Raw genomic sequence first — 25,307 nt, 5'->3', positions numbered from 1 at the left:
CCAGGGTTGTGTACTCTAGTTACATGTGTTAAATCTACATACGCTATAAAACTCACAAGATAATGCTGACATTTCTGTTTTGAACGGTTACATGTATTAAAAGGAAAAAATAAGAAAAAAACGTCTTTTGAATTTACCCATATGTTTACCAATTCTGACGATCTTAAATTCATTCTGGATTTAATAGATTTTTTTCATACTATAAAGGAACAGATAGCTCTGATGTGTATAAATTGTACTATAACACAGAAAAAAGGCCCACTGAGGAAGTAATCCCAGAAAGTGAGCTATGCACCTCGTACTCAACAAAAATTTCTATAAGGGTAGAACACACACTCAAAAAAGCCATTTATACTATAGTCAGGGTAGAAGAATGGAGGGATGAAAGGTGAAGTAGGTAAGAAATATATCAAATATGAAATATATATAAACTTAAGGGGAAAAAAAACAAGCAATCACCATCTTAAACGAAACAAGGTAAAAAAAAAAAACAAAAACCCAAAACCAAACCAAAACGATCAAGGGAAATAAAAGACACCTTGAAGAAATATAACAATACACACCAGGTTCCTGATCAAAAACTACTCTTAGATATCCCTGTCCCAGACTTAACTATGACTCACCACACGCTCAGGTAACCAGACCTTGGATTTCTGTTTACATACTTTATTTTTCCTTTTTTATCATAATGATTTTTTTTCACTCAGGTTTAAAATTCTTTGGTTGAAATTTAATTGTTCTTCTTCATTTAAATATTTTTAAAAACTATATAAAAGCATTTTAAGGTTATATATGTTTTACTGGTATATAGCTTTGGCAATGATTTGTTTGAACTGTCAAAGTTTTTATATTAATGTTTCCTACTATAACCATTTCTCTATTTTCTCTTGTACTTGCAAACAGTTTTTTTGGTATGTTATTTAGTCCAAAGTTAAATATATTTACTGATTGACCCTGGGCCAGGTATCATAACCATACTTGGATTCTTCCTCTCTGTTCAAAGACTAAAACAGAAAGACTAATCCCTTAGATACATTGAGATGAAACACAAAAACTGGCCAGACTAAAGGCAAAAGAAACATTTTATGCACTAAAGGGGATAATGGGCAATCACTCTGTCTTTTCATAAGTAATGTTTGTGATATATTTACATATATGTGATGAATACATAAGCCATGACTTTATTTATGAGTGGGCAGAAAAAAGCCATTATTCAAGGAAAGATGATACTTAAAATGACAAACTCCTTGTTGAAAATAGCCCATGACACTGCCTAAATAAAAGCTCACCAGAAAATAATATCTCCCAGGAGAGGGTGCAACTTGGGACGGGAAAACTCACCATAAAACTTGGACTTAGCCAGGATACTACCGCTAAGGCAAAATCCATCTTTTCGATTACTAACATAAAAGGCAGATATTGGTGGATGATGGGACACCTATTAAACATAAGAAAAAACATGCATATATAAAATATAAAAACATGTTTACATAAAATATAAAAAGACAGGCATATTATTGTGCCATTATCAAAAGTTCAAGTCTTATAATGAGTAAGAAAAAACATTTAAATAAGTAGTAAAATTAAATATTGACGGTTATAGTAACCAGCCTCCTGTCTCCTAATAAGACCCACCCTCCTGGTAGTCACATAGGCCCCTCTTATATTGTACTGAAGTTGGTTTGTGTGGAAGTGACACTATGTAATTTCTGAGATTAGGTTACAAAGCACCTTCCACGTTGGGGGCTGTCTCTCTGCCTATCTCTCAATCATTAGTTCTGAAAAGCCAGCTTTGAGAGTGTGAAAAACCCTACAGAAAGGCCTATGTGGTGAGGAATTGAGTTCTTTTGTCAACAGCCAGGTGATGAACCTAGACGTGAATCTTCCAGCCCAGTCAAGCCTGTAGATGACTGCAAAGCTGGCTGACAGTTTGACTGCAAGCTCATTAGAAATCCTGAGCCGGAACCACCCAGCTACGCAGCTCTCAGATTCCTGAACCTCATCATATGAGATAATAAATACTGCTTTAACCCATTCAGTTTTGGCACTAATTTTTTAGACAGCAATGGATAACTAATACAGTGATTAGTCTTCATATGGATTACTGAATGACTATAGGAAACAAAAACAAAAAACATGTTATTTAATAATCTAATGCCTTCAACAATATATTTACTTCTTATGTTCTCTTACATGAGACAAACTAAAATTAGCATTTCAAGCTTCTTAATTTCATGAAGAATTAAATCATTGAGTTTTAAAAAATTAATATAGATAAGTGGTTTTGACTTGAGGGGGTTATCAAAACCTCTAGGAGAGGGTTTTTCAAAGAACACACAATCTTCTCATTCTCCTTACACTCAAAGTGAGAATTACCATAATAAGGAGCCACTGTTATTGAAAGAGAATGTCATATTCCTCAGGTTTATGCAGACAGAAGACTGAAAATCATGATTATGGATGTATATGAGTTCAAATTAATGAAAGTTTAAAAACTAAAATATTTTCTGTCTGTATACAACAAAAAGAGAGGTATCATGGGGAGAAGAGGGAATTAAGCTAACAATTCAATTAGGAAAATAAATATTCTGTAAAAAGGTAAATGATACAAATGTTAAAATAATAGCTTAATGGATAATCACAAAAAACAATACAGAAGTTTGAGAAGGGAAAAATCACTGCGAGCTGCAGTCATGTGCATCATGAAGGATAAGCAGGTCAGGCTTTGTTTAGATAAAGAACAGCTAAGAAGAAATACTGGAGTGCGAGAATTAAATTTAAAAATGAGGAAAGAAAGTGCTAGATCAGGTTACCTAGTCATGAACTGCACAGGTTTGACTACTGTGGAGAACTAGAAAGGTATTAATTTGAGATACATTTGGAAAAGACATAGAGGACTTTGAATGCCAGACAAATGAATGCCACACCACTGAATAATTTTGAGCATGATCAAAAGTTGTTCAGGAAATACGAGCTCGGCCAAAAAAAAAAAAAAAAAATTAAAAAAAGGGCAGGTGGTATAGCAAAGGAAAAATAAAGATTTATTTTTGGTCAAAGGATTCCAAGACTGTAATAATAATACCTATGAATATGATATTTAGTAGTACTTTAGTAGTATTTAATACTAAAAGGTTAAATGTTTACCAAATGTTCACAAATAAGAAAGGCTAAATAATATTGAGTTTACTGGGTAAATATTTTCTATAAAAATATTCCAATAACTTCTAGATCAGTTTTGTTTCCATACATGCATTTCTAATACCTGTTCAGCAATATAAAAAGTTTTGCTGTTTGTTCTGGGATGAATCCATAAACAACGGAAAGTCTCGCCAAGTATAGGATTATAAGGTTTCTTCAGGCCCTTGTAAAAAAAAAAAAAAAAAAAAAAAAAAAAAATGCAGTTTCAAATTACAAATACAAAGGATTCAAAATAGTTCAAACTAGTCAAAATGGGTTTAACTGTACAATCTGGGAACCATCCTTATAAAATTTCAAAGTAAATAAAATTTACATTAAATAAAATTAAATGACTTCAATCATAATACAGGTCTAAATGATCAGGTATTTTGCAATTTTGCTAAGTCAAAGAAGCCCAGTAATGTAACTGTTAACAAACAATCTACACATTACATAAAATATAAAGAACTCATAAAACACTAAAAGACAGTAAAATACAAACAAACATTACCTTTGGCTTTTTATAGAATCCTGACAAATACCATTTCACTACTTTCTTCAAACGGAAATAAGGATTTTCTTCAAGAGCTGCCCTAAAACACAAAATGGTAAACAAAAATTTTTAAAAATGTACCACAAATTATCTCTCACATTTATTAACCAATAACCCAGTATGAAACATGACTGGAAAACATAATTCTTATTTTAAATGGATGACAAAACAACCATGTAATCAATTTTCAACCATGTAAATCAATTTCTGTTTTTCTTAACCTGGTCACATTTTCCCCCATTTTCCTATTCTTTGATACACTGCCCAGGTCTTTGCTAAAGTAGTTTTTGGAAACTCTCCAAACCAAGGTTGCTGAATTGGGATTCTGCAGAACCTGAGATGTTGTTAGGGGCTCTGTGAAAATTGTGATTGAAAAAAATAAACATGGATTTTGGATTCATGCACTGTGTGATTTCTAGCATTTGCAATGTTAGGCAGTGGCCAAGCAGCCTCATTAACAATTTTGTTAGAAGTCTTCAGCCTCATATGTCACTGAAGGACTAATATTTACTTGGTTGAGTCCATTCTCAGTTGTTGATGTTAGAGGAGATCAATGGTAAACTGGTAGATGCTGTAGTACATGGAGGGGAGAACATAGGTTGACGATAGCCTCTTTTGTGCAAAGTACCTATCTAAATATAGGATTTTATGGGTATGCAGTCCTTAGTACAAAACACAGAAGTTTCAAATTACAAATATGATGCAGAGTCAAAATAATTAAATCAATACAGAAAGTTTTAACCTATTTTTATTCTTCAATCTGCTCTTGTGTGCTATCAACTGATTTTCCAGAATTAATAAAAACTCAACCAGAATAATGGATAATCAAAGAGTAATTTTCATTTTAAAGAAGAAATTTGTAGGAGCCATGACTCAGCTGCCCCCCATACAATTCTGCTGTTGTTGCAATCATTGCAAAAATCTGATTGTGTATGTCTGAAGTAAATTTTACTGAGAAGTTGCTTTTTGTTATTGTTGTTTTCTGTTTGTAATGTAGCTACTATGCCCTTTATTTACAAAAAGGCATTTACATTTCACAAGCATGTCTGACAGTCCAATGTGGTGACTTTTTAAGATGAGATGTGAGACAGAAGAGCACAGACCTAGGCTTATTGACAATTGTGCTAAGTTGAAACCTTGTGCTTTTCTGGAGTAACAACCCTCTGATTGCTCTCGTTCCATCTTGTTTTAAATTCCCTCACTATGCAATTTTATTTTAAAATTAAATATATATAGTTCAAAAGTCAAAGCAATATAAAGAGGTACACATGTCTTGTTACTGCCCCGTCTCTCCACACTGTTCCTACTTACCTTCTATAGGTAACTTTTTAAAAAAGCTTCCTTTTAAGTTTTCTTTAGGCATAAACAAGCATATATAAATAAACAGTCCTGTTTTTCTTAAAACAGGGTTGCAAACTACACATATTCTTCTGTACACCTTGCTTTTTTCACACACAATTCTGGAGGTCCCTGCAGATCAGTTTATGGAATTCTTCTTTATATGGGTGGATGTGTCACACACTGTTTAATCAGTACACTGTGCTGGACACTGGAGTTACAGCTAATGTTTTATTATTACAAACCTTGCTGCAACAATCTTGTATATATGCCATTCTGTATATGTGGCATTATATCTGTAGGAGTTATTCCCAGAAGTGAGATTAGTGGATCAAATGATGCATGCATCTATACTTTTGGTAAATACTGCCAGATTACCTTCAGGGTGCTGTGCTACTCTGCACTGCCCATGGTGGTGTATGATAGTCCCTGGTTGCCAACAGAATCTTGGCAACAGTGTGTAATGCCAGAAAAGTAAAATCTTTCTATTTGAGACGGGGGGCATCTCTCAAGAAAATTTTGTGATTCACAGGAATTTGCCTTACATTCTGAGAGAAATGAATTTCCAGACAGATAAAAGTGCAGAAGATATTAGAACTAGGATATAAAAGCTTTTTGACTTTTTGTCAAAGTGGTGGATAAACAACAATAACTTACTATAATTCAAATGTACATTTTCCTTATTTTGCATGAGGTTTTTACATGTTTAAGGACTGTTCCTATTTCTTCATTTTCCAACTGCCCAGTAATTTCTTCTACTCCTTTTTCTATAAGTTTCCTTTTCTATAGAATCATTTTCATTCAATTTTTAAGAGCTTTTTTTAGGGAGGTTAACATTTTGTCTATGATGAAATTTGCAAAAATTTCCCAGTTTACCAATTATCTTTTGACTCAGCTTATTATTTTTTTCAGTGTTCGCTCACGCCATTTATAGACAAAAACTGAAAATAAGTCTTGATAAAGATTCTAAAAATCAGGTCGCAAGGCCAGATATCAGTGGCACAGAAAGCACAGTGCCTTGAAACACCATTATTGCTGGAATAGGGGCAGCAGGTAAGAATTGGAAGCATGGACACAAAGTTGCTGCTCCTTGCAAAGTTTACTGGTTTTCCGAGAAATTGCTGGGACAGAGGTGGATAGCACCTCCTCTCCCTCCTTTAGGTGTGCCTTCTTCAAAATTACACCCAGGACCAGCTGGCAGCTTCAGAAGAGAAGCAAAGAAAATAAGGACTTGTTCCAAAAGCTAGCAACTGGCAGAGCATTCTAGTTCTGGTAAGCCGTACATACCTCACAAGCATGCAGACAGATAAGTATGAGCAAAATCAGAGGCCCCAGGATGGGACTGAACAAGGGCTTTTGCAGAGGAGAACAAATGATGCTAATCACCTCTCTTTCTCTGTTAGGTTAGTGAACTGAGGTTAAGGAGCCTATAACAGCAGTGTTGTTGAGTAAAGGGTACAATTCTTGTTTTCCTCAGGCTTATGATATCTCAATTCAACTTCATAAATGGCAACATTATAGCAAAGTATTAAATATGCTTCTTACTAAGGGTCAACCACAGAAGTGGTAGAGAACAGAGAGAGATGTCTCATTAGAGCCTGATTTTGGAAAGGAACGATAATTGAGAATAGCATTCTTGAGAATTTCTAAAATCATGAAGTATTGTCTATTTTAAGAAATAAGAATCTACTTACTCAGATAGGAAATCTGCATGATAGTAGTAATCTGAAAGTTTATCCAGGAAAGAACGGGGTTCCAAAATAAATGTAGGCAGAACCACCTTGGATAGGTCCATGCCAGGACGGACTTGTTTCAATAGTGTCCAGATAAGGCTTTTGTTTTCTTCAGATACAGTTTCTGTTTGAGAAGCCTCACCTGCCTTTATCAATTAATGAAAATTACCAAAACGTTATATTTATTTCAGACAGATATGTAAATAAGCCAGCTAATGTTGAAAATATGAACTCTTTTCAGGACTACTCCAAGCATTTTTTAAATGTGGAAACAAAAAATAATAAATAAAATCTACAGCTATAAAACTCAGGTAAAAAAGGGTAGCTGAAAAAGACATCAAAGTGAACAATATATACAAGAGATCCACTACAAAAATATTATAGCCTATTACTTTACACTACATTTACTTCTATGATGCACTGGCAATAACAAAGTTATAAACTCATGTTTCCTTGCAACTTTGCACCTGGCAATGACATCAAGCAATATGTTACTTCAAAATCAAGCTTGAAGAAAACGTAAAGTTTAAATTTAATAGAATATATTGGTATTTATGTGAGTATATGTGTTTAGTTGTTTGTAAATCCTAATACATTTCACATGTATGCAACTTTTAAAATATCACATTCTATCACAGAAAAATAGGCAATAGATCAAGCAAATAATATCTTCAATTTCATTTAAGAATTCCCAAGAAAATGAAAATCCAGAATCTCTAAAAATAGCAGACTTTTACCTCTCCAAGTTCTTCATGGCTCTGTTCAGTGTAGGTAGTCTCCTTTAAAGGCTCAACAGGCTCAGGTTCGATATATGAGTCATCTTGTCTTTCTGATGTATCTGTGTCACTTTCTTCACTTTTCCCCATCACCTCATTATCAGACTCATCATGTTCTTGATCATTTTCTTTATCAGATTTATCAGAATACATATCTTGGTCCTTAAAATGTTGTCGTTCAATTTCACTATCATTTAACCTTAAGGGAAAGAATTTTTAGGAGGAAGAATAAACAATGTTAAGAATGCTCAATTCATAAATAATAATTATATATAACATTTATTGATCATTTACTATGTGCCAGACAGTGTTCTAAGTGTTTTACATAGTGTTAATTCACTTAATCTTCAAAATAACCCTATGAGATAGGTACTATTATTATTCTCATTTTACAGATTAGTAAACAGAGGCATAGAAAAATTAAAAACCTGGAGAAATGCGAAAAGATGACACTCTGGGCTCTTTGCCTCTCTACCACTTGGGGCTAAAATCCTCCAAAATCAAAATTTTAGACTTCTTGTTAGACATTTTTCTTAGTTTTTCTAACAGCATCATTTGCATCAATCTCACTGTCACTTATGGTATGAAGAAAAAATGCAGGTCCAGATAATCAGATTCTCAACTGAACTCAAATAAATTATGACTTTCCACCTGTATATGAAGGTTTCCAAAGTCACCTCACGTGAGTCCAAGAAAAATATATGAAAATGGTAAATGATAAACAATTATATTAAATTCTATTCGTCTGAAAGGTTTAATCCTGAGCCAAAATCCACAGAGAATTAAAAATGAAAATTTCAGCTGAAGGAAATTAACCTATGGACTAAAATCAAGTAAGTTTTGCTTAATCTACCCTATTCTCACTTAAAGTGATTAGGGTAAATAATCTGTACAAAAGGGGGAAAGTCTTGGAAAGAAGTTCCAACAAATACCCATTCCTCTATCAGTAGCCCACCCCATTCCATCCTATCTCATTCAGGCACCAGGTACTTGGGATTAAGCTCCAGATCGTGGGTCTACAAAGAAATAACATAAAAGGTCAGGTAATGGAGATTTTAAAGAGAGTGGGGAGAAAAAAAACCTGGGCAACATAGTGAGACTATGTCTCAATAAATAAATAAATAGATAAGCCAGCCAGCCAGCCCAGTGTGGTAATACAGGCCTGTAGTTCTAGCTACTGGGCAGGGTGAGACTGCTTGAGCTCAGGAGAGATGCATTTGAGATGGCTTGAGCCCAGGAGTTACAGGTTACAGTGAGCTATGATTGTGCCACTGCACTGCAGCCTGGGCAACAGAGTGAGACCCTGGCTCTAAAAAATTTTTTAAAGTAATACAGAGAGAAAAAAAGAGAAACAGGCAAAAGGATAGGGAAGAAATGTCTAAATCAGGCTATATGAAGAAGAGGAGAATAGCAGTCTAACTTTGAGAAGAGCAACTTCAATGCTGATGAAAGTGGCTACAGAGCAGAAGCCAAGGGGTGGGGAAAGGGAGGAAATAGAAAAGTCTAACGTTTTTCCTGCAAAGCAACAAAAAGACCTGAATCTCAAGAAAATCTTTGCACTACTGCCCAGTTTCCTTGGACAAATGCTTTTTTAGTGTTAACTACAATAAATGCTTCAGGGAATAAAACCACAAATAGGATACAGTTCCATTCCAAATAGGATATAAACGAATTTCACAAATACCAGGTAGAGTAAGTCCAGTGCCATTACTAAAAACATGTTACTCTATAGAAAGACAGATTATGTCTCATAGTTGTAAGGTTTCACACTGATGTAATATTTGAGACTGATCTTGAAGAATATATAGACAAGAGAAAAGAGCAAGGAGTAGGAGGCAGAAATCATTCTTAATAGAAGGGACATCATGCACAGACAAGGTGAATAATTAGCATGGCTATATTTGGGAAAGATAAAGTAAATCATGTTGGCTGGAATGAAGGAAATACATTTCTACAACTGATTATAGCAGCTAAACAAATTTTAAGCCAGTTCTTAGGCCATATAATGGGAAGATATGCAAATTTCAGTCCTAGTTACACTACTAAAATTTTAGGTCTGCCAACTAATTTTGTGAGCAGTATGGTCTCTGTAACATTACCAATTCAGTGGCAATATATACTTACTGGAAGTTGTCACCACTGTGGAGATTGTTAGCACGTAGTAAGCCATAGAAAGTCACATGTGTGCTATCTGATGAAACGCTCAGGTCATGTTCCTTTCCTTCTCTGATCATTGTACGTTTAAGAAGACTAGAACATTTCAAAGCCAACTCCAAAGCATCCATCCAGCACCTTCCTAAAAGAACACAGATTCATAAGCAGTATAATTTTTAAAATTATGAAACTAGCATGCATCTTAACTTACCCTGTTACCACTATTTCTTTGAGAAACATGCACTGGAAAAGTTAATCTGAACATAACTTCTTGCTAGAATTTCTTAATGAAATCTTTCAGTTTTTCAAATGCTTTTCACATACTAAGCAGCTAGAAACCACTGATAAATGAATAGTATACAGCATGCGTTACAAAGTATACCCAATCTAAAATAAGCATACGTTATTTTTCAAATCTTAGAACATTAACATGCAGTATAATTTGAAGGTATCAAGCAAGGTACTATAAAATATACTTGAGGATTTATGATTCTACTATAAACAAACTATCTGAAGTAACTGTTTTTGTTAATAGGAGGTCTATCCTCAAGATTAAGATCCATTCTACTTGTATGTATGAAACTTTTTAAGTCAGGAAAATGCCTATATAATGCTACCACTAACTGCCATATTAGTTAAGAGAAACATTAATAGTTTTATTTTTTAAATAAAAATTTAAAAGTGAATTAGCAGAAAACTTTTCATTTATATTTGTTTAGGGCTCTTAATTTTCATATATATCACTTCAAGATTTGCTGGGAATATCAGCCAAGTAAAGCATTTTCATATTGAAAGCTCATACCTATATTTTAATTTAAAAAAATCATCGACCGGGCACGGTGGCTCATGCTTGTAATCCCAGCACTTTGGGAAGCCAAGGCGGGCGGATCACGAGGTCAGGATATCGAGACCATCCTGGCTAACACAGTGAAACCCCATCTCTACTGAAAATACAAAAAAATTAGCCGGGCGTGGTGGCAGGTGCCTGTAGTCCCAGGCTGAGGCAGGAGAATGGCGTGAACCCAGGAGGCGGAGCTTGCAGTGAGCCGAGATTGCACCACTGCACTCCAGCCTGGGCAACAGAGCGAGACTCCATCTCAAAAAAAAAAAAAAAAAAAAAAAAATCATCTGAGGCCAGGTGTGGTGGCTCACGCCTGTAATCCCAGCACTTTTGGAGGCCAAGGCAAGCGAATCATGAGGTCAAGAGTGTGAGACCAGCCTGGGCAACATGGTGAAACCCCATCTCTACTAAAAATACAAAAATTAGCTGGGCGTGGTTGCGTGTGCCTGTAATCTCAGCTACTCGGGAGGCTGAGGCAGGAGAATTGCTTGTACCAGGGAGTCGGAGGTTGCAGTGAGCCGAGATCGTGCCACTGCACTCCAGCCTGGCAACAGAGTGAGACTCCATTTCAAAAAAACAAAAACAAAACAAAATCAGATAAAAGTAAACTTTGGAAGGTTACAAGATTCCCTATACCAACCTTGTCTAAACTACGAAACATGAAAGCATGAAAGTGAGGACAAAATCCGTTATTAAGATTTTAAAGTTACCTTGATATCATTTAAGTTTTTCTCTCCCCATATTTGCTTCATGAATTAAGTGTTAAAGGAAGAATAAAAAAGGTTGTACTCGAATGTCTTATGTAAAAAAAAAAAAACAAACCAAAACAATGTATATGTCTCATAAATGGTAACATTTAGTAGTAAAATATAAAAAGTATCAAATGTATCTTTAAGAGTACCATAAAGACCACTAACAAATAAAAAGGTGTTAATATGTCCATGGAGGATGAAGAAGAAAACTCTGAACTGCTAACTCATCAGTAAATCACACAATGCTTCCTTTCTATCAGATTTTTGTCTATTATGTTACTCATATATTTAGCATTCAAAACAATTTATGATTACCATGCTTCTGCTGCAAATGCCATACTAAAAATATATTTCCCCAGAATAATACAAAGTGGCATTAAAAAAACTCTTAAAAATGAAGACCAAAATCCAATCCATCAAAAACTATACTTACCATCTGACTCTGAAGTAGCTCGGATGATCAAATAACTGCTAGGTAAGGGTTGAGTAATGGATCCAACCGCTTCACCTTTTGGACCCTTAGTAACAAAATAAACAAAATAAATGGTATAGAGTAAGTATTATGAGATCTCAGCTTTATACTATCCAATATTATCTGTAATAATCTAAATCAGGTATGGATTATAATCTAAAAGCAAACAAGCTTAAATTTCACCGTTCTTGAGAATGCAAACGTTAAGTATTAAGAAAAAGTTTCTAACAAATATATCTCCTTAGCAGAAAACTGAACAAATGAATTATCGCTTAAATATTATCTCTACATATTGCTTACATACTAAAGAGAACCTAAGGTTTACCATATTAAACCAAATTTTAACTTAACAATGTCCATCCCATGGATACAACTAATGAGATAAGAAATACTAAATTTCTAGAAGGCTAAAGAAAGCATGTGGAAATAGAATTATAATTCAAAAAAAGGAGAAATGAATTTTAACTGGGTCTAGGAAAAATAAATCTCCACTTTATAACCAATGACACATGCCTGTTTTTAAACACCAACTATATAAGCTGATTTTATTTTTCCAGAAACATGAAAAAGAAACTCTGTTGTTGTTGTTGGCTAGGGTTGTTTGTTTTAGAAGTATATAACACCAACACTAATTAGTATCACCAATGCTAAACTTAGGTAGACACGAATCTGGAAAGGAAACTAAGTATTGAATTTAAAGTATAATTTTGATACAAAAGCTTAATTTTTAAGTTGTTTTCAAAGGTTCTTTAAAGTTATCAGGTCAAAAAACAAAATAAATTTCCAAAAAGCATAAAACATTAGAAAGTAAAGATGTAGTTTCAAAATGAAAACAGAAAAAAAATTAATATGGCTTTAACAAATAACGTAATATTCTGCATTTTCAAATAGCTTTACAATTTATGGGCCAGTTCCTAAAACCAGTATATAGTGGGACATGGAATCAGACTGCCTGGGTTTCAATCATGGCTCCGTGCTAGAAAAACAGGGTTCAATCTCTTTATGTGTACAATGGGAAGAAACTGTATCCTCCTTATAGGTATGAGAATAAATGATTTCATGGAAAATACTCAAGTACCTGACACAAAGAACTCATAGCTGTTACTATTTCTTAATCACAAACACTGGCTTCTAAAATATTTAAACAATATCCTAAGTAGGTTTTGCTTGTGGGAAGTATTTATATAATTATACAGATTTCTCTCTTCTTCCAATATTAAGAATTAAATATTATAAATTTGACATTAAAATCATTAATGGCTTAAAAATTTATTTTAATGCTTGCAATTCCTAAGAGTAGTAGAATACTATATATATATATACACGTATATGTGTGTGTATATAGTATTTTTGTATATGTGTATATATGGTATTTATATACATATGTTTATATATATATTTTTTGTTTAAAAAGGTTTTGAAAGTCATTTTCTCCACTTGAGAATCGCTTAATATATAAATGTCAGAGGTTCAGGGGGTTAAATTCTTTCCCCTGCAAGAAGCACCTAACCTCAGAATGGAACTAACTCGGTAATCCCAAATTTATTCTCGCTGTGACTCCAGACTACCGAAATAAAGATTAAAAAGTCCAAATCTTTTCCTAGGTGTATGTGTATTACATTATTAAGCAATACCCTCCCCGCCCAAGAAAAAAGGATTAAGCTACTTTTAGTTAACCATAATCTCAATTAGGTGGTTTTCCCTAAAGGAGAAATTCTAACTTCTTTATTCTATGATAACTGGCCTTCTTAGAAACTAAAGCAATGATCATTTTGTAAAAACTTAAACTAGGCTAGGCATGGTGGCTCACATTTGTAATCCCAGCACTTTGGGAGGCTGAGACAGGAGGGCCCAGGAATTCAAGACCAGCCTGGGCAACACAGAAAGACCCCATCTCTACAAAAAAATGTTTTAAAAAATTAGCTGAGCATGGTGGTACATGCCTGTGGTCCTAGCTACCTGGGGGGCTGCGGTGGCAGAACTGCTTAAGCACAGGAGGTTGAGGCTGCAGTGAGCAATGATCATGCCACTGCAGTCCAGCCTAGGTGACAGGAAAACCTTGCCTAAAAAACACACATACATACACAAAACCACTTAAACTTGATTCATTTATTCAGTTAGTATAATGCTTTTTTTGTTTGTTTTTTTTGAGACAGGGTCTTGCTCTGTTGCCCAGGCTGAAGTGCAGTGGCATGCTCATGGCTCACTGAAGCCTCCTCGACCTCCCAAGCTTAAGTGATCCTCCCACCGCAGACTCCTGAATAGCTGGGACTACAGGTACATGCCACCATACTCGGTTAATTTTTGTATTTTTTGTAGAGATGGGGTTTCGCTATGTTGCCCAGGCTGGTCTCAAACTCCTGAGCTCAAGCGATCCAACTGCCCTGGCCTACCAAAGTGCTGGGATTACAGGAATGAGCCACTGCACCCAGCCACAGTAATGCTTTTCAGTTATAAAAAACATTAATGCTTCATCTTTAAAGAAACCTGCCTCTTTCTCAAGAGTAAGTAATTAAAAAGAAAATTTTTTTTTGAGTAAGTAAGATTGCTTCTGCTTATAGGCTTCCCATCACACCTTTACATCACTACAGGAAAGACCACAAAAATAAATGGCAGTTTCTGTTCCAGGGAATCCTACTTACCATTCTGACAAACAGAAAAATAACAGGGGGGTGGGGGAGGGGGGGCAGGTGGGTGGGAAAAAAAACCAACAACAATAAATATAATAGAATGTTACAAAGCCGAGTTAGTAATTACAAACGGAAAAAAACATAGTACAAATTGAATCCCCAAGGGCAAAAGAGATAAAAAGATGCAACATAAAAAGACCTCAAAGGTAAAGCTTTTTGGTGCACATTTTGTTGTGGGTAGAGGCAGAATGGGAAATAATGCACTGGAAAGCGGAACAGATTTACAAGTCCTGGCAGAGGACTAAACTCATTTGATTGATGTGTCTCAGTTCTATTCATGGATTATCATCTTTACCTTTCACCTATATAACAAGGGCTTACATACCTTCACTGCCCAAATAGATTGCTCCAAAGGATGGAAAAGTTTGAAACAAAAGCCATCCTTTTTTGATGGACGTTCAATGATTTCACAGGCATTCAGAAGAACTGTTCCTACCCACTGACCATTTTTTTGGGTTTTATAGATCAGTAGCACCCCAGGTTTCAACACACACCATAACTTGGTCCAGCTCTTTAGAGTACCACGAATCTACAGAAAGATAAATTTATTTTAAAAAGGAAGATCTGTTCTCCAAGGTCCAAACTAAATAACTGCAAATAAGATGTTTTAATCTAAAATTTCCATAACATGTACACTTTAAATATTTTATTTAAAAGCTACTACATGGCAAGCACAGCAAACAGACATGACAATGACATGGCTCTTGTTTCTAAGAAACTTAAATTTTAGTGGGAGACAGGCCAACAGTTTCAAAGTAGTGCAATAAGTAGGATAATTTTCCTAATCTCCCTGACCAGGTCACGGGCCATTAAAATATACTTTCCTAGTATTGATATTCTTCTTTTTGTAACATTGATCACGGCTGTAATCTTATTTGTGTGTATATGATGATTCTGCTTAAAACAATTTTTCCCCTTCACCACATCAACAGTGCTGAAAACACTGCTGGCACACACTAGGCATTCCCTAAGTATTTGGTGAGTGGTAGGAAGAGAAAATAACTTCCTCCTAGCCCCTAAAATTACCTTATTCAAATTACTTTGTTCCTAGTAATTACATAAAGTATGCCATTTAAATTTATTGGAGGATATTTTAAAATCAAGTTACATGAATCCCTATACTCTCATAAAATGTTCTTCATCCTAGGGTCTAATGCTATGTCAATAGTAAGTCTAAAACTACTTTCTCTATAAATTTCTATTTCCATCATCTACTAAAACTGTGTCTATGCAATTCAGTGAATTCAAAATAGTGAAAGGATGTTAATATTTAGATCAAAAATAAGAATTATACTTTTATTTACTGTAAAACATCTGTTATTTCAATGCACCTACATGAAGTACGAAATAATACAGGATTCCCTAATCCCCCAAATAGGCATATCACAGTAACTCTCAACAAGAAACATTTAGAAAGAAGGAGTTTGGAGCCAGGCATGAAGAAAAGAGAAAATCTAAGATATGTGTACATGTAAAAGAATGGTAAGACAAGAGAGGCGAAAGGAAGATAGGTACCCTGAAATAACATTTTGGATCATGGAGATTCAACAGAACATGGAGGACAAATTATTAGAAGGAAGGTAAGGCATAGGAAGTCAGCCAGGCAATGTGTTGGGGACTTAACAGAGGGCAGCTTTAACTCTGAAAAACCTAAGTGAGATCTTGAGCTAATGCACTTCTAAGTAGAGTCAAAACAAGTTGGAAGGTGTTATTAGCACAAGATCAAAAACCCTAGAATTAGTTAACTGAATTGTCAGGGAAACTATCACTAGACTCTCATTTTAGTGAGGGGAGTCCTATGACAGATTTCATAAGGATTATGAGGTCAGAGGCTTTAGTAAGTCTTGGCAAAAGTGGAAAGCTTTCAGGGTTGGGGTGATTCTCAGGTACAAGCCAAGTACTAAAATTTTCTGTGGGTCAGAGTCCTACGAGATCACTCTTAAACTTAGGATTCCTACAGCTGTCTTTCAAACAAGAATGAGAAAGAGGATACAGTAAACAGGATGAAAGAAAAGGAAATAAAAATAACCAGAGGCCAAAAGAATAGGGTCTGGAAACAGCAATGTGTACTTGTCTGATAATTAATAATTTTCATTTTTTAAAAATGTATTATGTATCCAACTGATTATTTTAAAATAGCTTTTATATTAAGTTTGTCTCATCTTTTCAATGATATACCAAGTATACGGTAATACTTAATAATTGGAATAGCAAGCAACGTATTTTTTACAGCATATTGTATTAGACAACATATCACACAAACCAAAAAGCTTTTTTAAAAGAACTGCTATACTGTATGTAATTGATGCTATTGTTAAGAGAGACATTAAGATTCCTTCTCTTCATTAAGATGGGAACACAGAACCTCCGGGAATACAATAATAGTTTCTTTGCCAGTGAAAAACAATCATTTTAGGAGTTGTTTTTGTCTTGTAGGCTTTAGGTATACTCCAGGCTTTTCCATTCCAGTAGGTAAACATCCAGCAATCTGAATTCATGATTCAAAACACACTGACCTTTAACCAGTCAGCCATAACAATAACAGAAGGATCTGTGATTGTACTGAGCAGCTCCTTTGTGGCTCTTTTCTTTTCTTCTCGGTAATTTTTCTTTTGTACCTATTTTATAGAAATAATAGAAAAGCTAAAAACAACAGAAATGAGCAATTTATTTTAAGTTCAGGGGTACAAATGCAGGTTCGTTATATAGGTAAACCTGTGTCATGGGGGTTTGTTGTATATATTTTATCATTCAGGTATTAAGCCTAGTACCCATTAGTTACTTTTCCTGATCCTCTCCCTCCTCCCACCCTCACCCTCTGAAAGGCTCCAGGGTGTGTTGTTTCCCTCTGTGTGTCCATGTGTTCTCATCATTTTGCTTCCACTTCTAAGTGAGAACATGCAGTATTGGTTTCTGAGTTAGTATGCTAAGGATAATGCCCTCCAGCTCCATCCATGTCTCTGTAAAAGACATGTTGTCATTCTTTATTATGGCTACATAGTATTCCATGGTGTACCACGTTTTCTTTATCCAGTCTCTCACTGATGGGCATTCAGGTTGATTCCATGTCTTTGCTATTGTGAACAGTGCTGCAATGAACATACACATGCATGTGTCTTTATAACAGAATGATTACATTCCCTAGCGTATATACCCAGTAATGGGATTGCTAGATCGAATGGTAGTTCTGTCCTTAGGTCTTTATGGAATCACCACACTGTCTTTTATCCTAATCTAGTATTCTAAAGAGGTTTAGAATTTCATACTATAATGGTGGGAGTATAAAAGTCTAAACCAGTTTAGAATTCCAGAATCTTTTTATTTTTTTAATTTTTTTTTTTTTAGAATTCCAGAATCTTACAATAAAAATACTATATATTTTTTTTGAGCAGGAGTTAGTCTTAAACACGAAGGTTAGAATCTAGTTTTTCTGATCACTAGTCCAGTTCTACATATCTTTTAAATAATTTTACCTTTTTTTTTTTTTTTTTGAGATAGTCTCACTCTGTAACCCAGGCTGGAGTGCAGTGGCGGAATCTCAGCTCACTACAACCTCCAACTCCTGGGTTAAAGCAATTCTTGTGCCTCAGCCTCCCAAGCAGCTGGGATTACAGGCATATGCCACCATGCCCGGCTAAGTTTTGTATTTTTTGTAGAGATGGGGTTTCACTATGTTGGCCAGAATGGTCTTGAATTCCTGGCCTCAAGTGATCCACCCGCCTCTCAAAGTGCTGGGATTACAGGCGTGAGCCACCACACCTGGCCAATTTTACCTCTTTTTAATTACACAATGCATTAACACAGCCTCACAATAAAAATTTCAAACATAAAGCTAGAAGCCATTTTTATTATACCCCCATCCTATTCCAATCCTCTGAATTGATGACTGTTAACCTTCTGGAAAACACTGTCTTTTCAGACCTTTTCTAAGTAACAACCTATAGAAACATGTAGATTTTGTGTTTAGCATGCAAAAAGTTCCCCCAATAAACATTTTTTGAAGAGTATTCATGCCTGTATCATTCTCATTATTTTAAATGTTACATAGGATTCCTACTGCAAATTAAAATAATAAGAGCACTAACACTGAGGGCATTCTGTGAATCAGCCACAGTTCTGAGCACTTTACTTGCATTATCATTACCTCATTTAATCCTCACAACAACCTTGTGAAGTAGAAGTATTATTTTCCTTATTTTACGGACAAGAAAACTGAGGCAGAGACAGTAACCTGCTCAGAATCACATATTTAATAAATTGTAGAGTCAGGATTCAAACAGGGGCAGATTAGCTCCCAAAGCTATTCTTTTAACCACTGGCCCATACTGCTTCTATAATATTTATTAATATATTCTCTTACTGACAGAAACCTTCTCTGTTACCAATTTTTTCAGATAACAAAGAATGCCACAACTGTTTGCAACCGGAAGTTTTGCTCTCTTTCCCAATACTAATACGTAAGTTATAAATAATTAAGAAACCATAACTATAAAATTAAGTTATCCAAAATATCAAAGTTTCACTTTCATGAGTTAATTCTGATAATTTGGGGAATCAGCAGTGGACTAATGAGGTCTTATTGTTGCTCTGTTATAATTTGGATGGGAGAAGAGTGATGATAACCTATTAGTGACTACATTTTTAAAAACTAACAAAATCTTCCACCAGAAAAGTTGCATTTAATGATAAACAGACTAGACATAATACAATTTTAATAATTCTATACCCCCAAAACTTTAGATTTTGGTCTTTATTAATCTATCTGACTTAATATGGGATGCAAATACAAATATATATAGGACCAGGCATGGAACACAAATGGTAAAATAGACTAGTCAGGAACCAGAGCCAGTTGAAAAGCATGTGTTTCTTAAGCTCCAGATTCTATGGCCACTCAGGAAGGTAAGCCCAGTGCTACATATTTCTCAGAGAAATTGGAAATCTGGACTTTTAATCAACTGTTGGGTCAAAATTTTAAAACATTATGCAGGTCAAGTTCAGGCCATGACCCAGGAGTTAGCAATCTCTAATTTCAATGGGTGCCAGAGTTCCCATTAGGAATTCCACAACATAGTGATGATATACCTAGTTTGGATACAGCTGTGTAGAGATAATAAGTCCTCAGCCTCTGCAGTTGCCATTTGAGGCCTGAAGCAGTCTGTTCTGTGACAGTCATCAATCAGTCATATCAGTTGACCACAGTGTACCATACAAATATTAACATTTTCTATGTATGCCTGCCTGTCTGTACCACTGGATGTTTTTTCTTTCTTTAGGAACACATATATGTATTTATCTTATTAGTCTACTTCCAAACACACATGCAAAGCACAATGTAAATTACCTTTCAGAAATAACTGGAAACTAACCTTAAGAGATTCTTTTTTTGTGAGTTTGCTTGAAGTTGAACTGTCCTTCTCTGAGCCATTATAAAGTTTAGATTCAGACTGAAATCATACAGAAACAGAAGAGAAATAATTAAATCCTTCAGGTTTTCTACACGTCACATAAAAATTAATGTTAAAACTATGTGACATTTTTCCCATTTATTGCTATGATTTAAGCAAATGTCAATTTTCAAATAGAATTTTTCCCTGTCTTTAAAAATGAATCCATGTTAAATCCATAAATATAAAAAGTTAAAACTAATCAGTATACAAACCTACAATGTGAAGTTAAATAAGATCATCTGTACATTTTACATCCTGTTTTTTTAAGAGTATTTCTAAGAACATATTTAATTATTTAGTTATTCTTAGGACAAAAGTAGCCAAAGCAATGTTATCCTTTAACAGTTGAAATATTCTAAAAACAAACAAACAAAAAGACACAAATTCTAACAAGCTGATGCACATATTGCCCCACTTCTACTCCTCCTTCAATAGGAAGAAATATAAACACCTTTAGAAACTAGTATTAAGCCATTCTATCTAATCTGTACAGTGTGTAAACACCAATATTTCTAGGATCTACTACTTCCTACCTATCGAGTGAGTAGGATTTCCTCACTAAATTATTCATGTCTTAAATTTCTTTCCAGATTTTGTTTATACTTCACATTTTTATTTAATCTTCACAAGAATCTTGAAAAAGAGGCACAACAGATTGTTTTATCTCCATTTTACAAATCATGAAAGGGAGGCTCAGGAAGGTTGATTTTCCAAACTAACAATCATTAACAGTGCGGAGATCAGAACTCAGGTTTCCTAATGCAATGCTTGTTTAAAGAGACCACATAGGTTTACCAGAGTAGAAAAGCACAAAAGTTAAAAGCTCTACTTATTTTGGAAAAACAAAATTAAACATACTCCTTCAATGTCCAGAAGTTTTATTTTTAACTATTGTTAGACATAGGAGAAGGCACTAAAGTTCTTAGCAGTACTCCTAAGCAGTGCCAAGAAAGTATACAGAACTTGATCCAAATGGTGGCTTTCAAATGTTGAGCGGCCAGATGTGCATACTATCACTAGATATCATCGAGGATACACACCTTTGTATACAACTCCCTCAATTTTGAGATTAATAAGAACAGATAACACATTTATTTGTCAATGATACCCAGTGTGTATCACCCGAAGAAAAGAAATAACTTAGTAAATATCTAATGAATTAATAAAATGAAAATAAAATAGGTACTTGCAGCTCATTTCTCTCATCTCTCCTAAAAACACTTCTGCTACTTGGTATGAAAGATGGGCTATTAAGGTGATGGTATTAACTGGCTGAACCAGAAGGGAAATGCAAACAATACTCAATGTAGAAATCAATCTAGTTAAACTTTTGGGAAAGTTACTCCTTTAAGAACTGGAGTTGAAACATCACATTAATTACTCCAATGATGATGGCATATATTGTGATACCAAAACAATTTCATAACATTCCTCAAGCCAAACAGGTTTCGGTCTTCTCCTTGGCCCTGGGAACACAAAATGCCATGGCTATTGTCAGAGGAATATGATGGCTTAAAATTATTAGGAGATTCTACTTCCCACAACTTAATAGGACAATGTTTATAGTAGTGTACTTTTTAGAAACTATTAAATAAAAAATACTAATAGTATTAGCTTAAAAGTTAATGAACATTCATGGTTGTTTACTATTTACCAAGTACAGTTAACTCTTGAACAACACAGGTTTGAACTGCGTGGGTCCATTTATAGGCAGATTGTTTTTCTACAGAAGTTACAGAGTGTACCTGCCTTTCTTGCTTCCCCTACCACCTCCTCCGCCTCTTCTGCCTCTGCTACCTGAGACAGCAAGACTAACTCTTCCTTGTCAGTCTACTCAATGTGAAGATAACAAAGACAGACCTTTCTGATGATCCACTTGCACTTAATAAATAGTAAATATATTTTCTCTTATGATTTTTTAAATAACATATTCTTTCCTCTAGCTTACTTTATTCTAAGAATACAGTATACAATACATACACAAAATATGTGTTAATTGACTATGTTATCAGTAAGGCTTCTGGTCAACAGTACACAATTATAGTAGTTAAGTTTTTAGGGAGTCAAAAGTTATATGCAGATTTTTGTATGCACAGGGGAGAGCAGGGTCAGTGCCCTTAACTTTCATGCTGTTCAAGGATCAACTGTATATATTAAATATTTATATACTCAAAGCAAACTTAGGAGATAGTAGTTGTATCCCTCTTTTACTAATGAGGACACTAAAACTAACAGATTATGTATCTTTCCAAAATCACAAAGCTACAAAGTGGATGAGCTGGGGATTTGTACCCTAGTCTAATTCCCAGCTTCATGTTCTTAGTTATCTCACTATATTAATTTCTTATCTTTTAAAACTGTTCATATGGTATCTTAAAGTCAAGATCTATCTTTATGAACAAGGAGAAACCTGTGGCCAGGCGTGGTGACTCATGCTGGTAATCTCAGCCCTTCGGGAGGCTAAGGCAGGAGGACTGCTTGAACCCAGGAGTTCAAAACCAGCCTGGGCAACACGGTGAGACACCATCTCTATGAAAAATATAAAAATTAGCTGGGCATAGTGGCGTGTCCCTGCAGTCCCAGCTATTCAGGAGGTTGAGGCAGGAGAATCACCCAAGCCTAGGAGTTTGAAGCTGCAGTGAGTAGTGATTGCACCACTGCACTCCAGCCTAGATGATAAAGTGAGACCTTGTCTTAAAAAAAATCAAATTTGTTTCCCTAACAATTCTATATGATAAGCTCTAGCATGGTTATTCCTAAAAGATTACTGTACATAGGGGACCAGCAGGCCAGAAGTGTGTCACATGAGCTTGGTAAACTGACCTCAAGGAATCTTTAACTCACATATCTCAAGGAATCTCTGCCATAACGTGCAGTCTAGTTCTGCAATACAAAAAGGAATGATCAAGTTCCACAGTCTTTTCTAAATTACTACCTCGGTTTTCTGAATCAAAACACCTTTCAAATGCCAAAAATGTAAATGATTTTTTTGTTGGGGATATTTTACTAAACTGAGTTTCCCTTCCTTCATAAATTTTATTGACCACTCTCCTAATGATGACCATCAAGATAGGCAGGTTTAATGTATATTACTGCTTGCCTCTTTGTTAAATGGCATTAGAATGCTTAGCATGTTTTATATTTTTACTTCTTTCCTTCTCTTTTTCTTCTTTCTTTTCCCCTTTAACTGCTGTCCCCTTATAGGCTCTGTGACTTGGAGAAGTTAATTTAATCTGTCAGTCTTAGTTTCTTCATCTGTAAAATGAAGATACTACTACTAATTTATAGGGTTGCTTTGAGGGTTAAATGATACTTAAAGTGTTTAACTTAATACTTGGTAATATATTGTTTCAGGTTTATGACTATAACTCAGATTGCGGGTGCTATCAAAAATCTGACCTTTAGAGATTTAAATAATAGGGCATTTATTTATGAAAATACTTTGCAATTTGCTTTGAAAATTACAAAATGCTACAGATACAAGGAACAACAAGGATAATGATAAGTTACTGTGATCACATCAGACATTTTGGTTTAGAAAGGTTTGTTAACTAACCAGGTAAATGTATATTTTAAAGCAAGTAATAGATGATTTAGCAAACCTACAAGGCAAATAGTTAAATGGTTGAAAAATCAACTTAAAGAGATGTGAGCTCAAAAACTCCTTATCCTTTTAACAGAATTCCTTTTATCCCACTAGACACATTAGTTATGTTGTAATTCCTTTTATTGAGATGGATAATTAAAAATTCATTTTAAAATGCTACTTTGGGATAATCTGATTAACCGACATTTCCAATTCACTCATTCATACAATGAAAAAGCCTAGGAAAAGGTGCATGAGAAAGAGGACCTGCCTTATTTTATTTTTTGAGACAGGTCTCACTCTGTCACCCAGTCTGGAGTGCAGTGGTGTGATCATAGCTCACTGCAGCCTCCAACTCCTGGGCTCAAGTGATCCTCCCACCTTAGCTTCCCAAGTAGCTGGGACCACAGGAACATGCCACCACGTCTGGCTAATTTTTTGATTTGTGGAGTCAAGGTCTCGCCTGGTTGCCCAGGCTGGTCTCGAACTCCTGGGCTCACGCAATCCTCCCACCTCAGCCTCCCAAAATGCCGGGATTACAGGCATAAGCCACTGTGCCGAGCTCCTTTATTTTTAAATAATGTCTTGGGGATGAGGCAGGTGTAATTCATTGTGTTAATCAGGCTCAATTATGAATTTTAAGGAATAACATTTAACCTAAAATCCTGTGACCAAAATGAGAGTATTCATATTTTTTGCATCAAGTTGGGAAAAGTTAAAATTGTTTGATGTTCTCAGTTACACAACTCAATCATGAAAGGAATAATAAATCTTGTTTTCCAAAATTACTCAGATAAGAATAAAAATCTTCAGAATTCCACAAGTATGAGGTTTAATGATAAATGTATAAATTTTATGACTGTTCTGAAAAACAAGAGAGTTGGTTGCATGCTCATATATATACACAAATTTATATATTTGAGACAAGGTCTCACTTTGTCTCTCAGGCCAGAGTGCAGTGGTGCAAACACGGCTCACTTGCAGCGTCAACCTCCTGGGCTCAAGCATCTCCTGCCTTAGCCCCCCCAGGTAGCTGGGATCACAGGCATGTGCCACCACACCCAGCTAATTTTTGTATTTTTTGTAGAGACAGGGTCTTGTCATGTCCAGGGTGGTCTTAAACTCCTGAGCTTAAGCAATCTTCCCATCTCAGCCTCCCCAAGTGCTGGGATTATGGGCATGAAACACTGCACCCAGCTGAATGTTAAAATATTTAAAGACAATGTAGCAACTATAGACATCTTAAGCTAACAGAATAAACTAAGATTAAATCTAAATTATGAGAAAATCAGTAAGTTTCAGCTCTTGGAAAATAATATGATGAGCATAATTTTACTTATATACCAAATAGTTATGTTAAGAATCCCATTCATTCACTCTAATGCTTTATTCATAAGAAAATAAATTCTTAACTATCTACTGTTAACCAGCTACTTTGTCAGGTACTTTCTGCACCACAATCTGGGAGGTAAGCATCTTACCTCCCTTGAACAAAAAAGAAAACTGGAGCCACTGTGAATTCTAGTTTTAAGACTTACTATTTTGAGTCTTGGGGAATTAATTTGTCTGAGCCTCAGTTTGTTCGTTCATAAAATGGAGCCAATAATACCTGTCTTCTAGTATTGTTATGAATGTTAAAATGGCCCAAGTAAACTCTCAACAAAAAGTAGTTATTACGTTGGGCATGACGGCAATGTGCTTGCAGTCCCAGCTACTTGGGAGGCTGAGGTGGGAGGACTGATTGAGCCCAGGGGTTCGAATCCAGTTTGGGCAATATAGTGAGGC

The 25,307-nt window shown here is 35.1% G+C and overlaps 1 protein-coding gene across 4 annotated transcripts in view; it reads right to left on the bottom strand.

The window, feature by feature from the left end:
• Window positions 1–25,307, bottom strand: part of OSBPL8 (oxysterol binding protein like 8) — a 216,193-nt gene that overhangs the window by 36,841 nt on the left and 154,045 nt on the right. For all 4 annotated transcript variants that reach the window (XM_030819936.1, XM_030819938.1, XM_030819937.1 and 1 more), the window contains 10 exons: window positions 19,856–19,933; window positions 17,003–17,104; window positions 14,812–15,015; window positions 11,758–11,842; window positions 9,702–9,873; window positions 7,539–7,776; window positions 6,763–6,947; window positions 3,689–3,770; window positions 3,263–3,361; window positions 1,342–1,438 (listed from right to left, as the gene is read on the bottom strand). In XM_030819936.1, coding sequence (XP_030675796.1) covers window positions 1,342–1,438; window positions 3,263–3,361; window positions 3,689–3,770; window positions 6,763–6,947; window positions 7,539–7,776; window positions 9,702–9,873; window positions 11,758–11,842; window positions 14,812–15,015; window positions 17,003–17,104; window positions 19,856–19,933 — 1,342 coding nt within the window. The remainder of the gene's footprint in view (window positions 1–1,341; window positions 1,439–3,262; window positions 3,362–3,688; window positions 3,771–6,762; window positions 6,948–7,538; window positions 7,777–9,701; window positions 9,874–11,757; window positions 11,843–14,811; window positions 15,016–17,002; window positions 17,105–19,855; window positions 19,934–25,307) is intronic.

This window comes from Nomascus leucogenys, chromosome 10 (genome assembly GCF_006542625.1).
Source record: "Nomascus leucogenys isolate Asia chromosome 10, Asia_NLE_v1, whole genome shotgun sequence".
Classification (NCBI taxonomy): Eukaryota; Metazoa; Chordata; class Mammalia; order Primates; family Hylobatidae; genus Nomascus; species Nomascus leucogenys.
The sequence above is the reverse complement of the archived record's forward strand: the minus strand, read 5'-3'. Positions and strand labels throughout refer to the sequence as shown.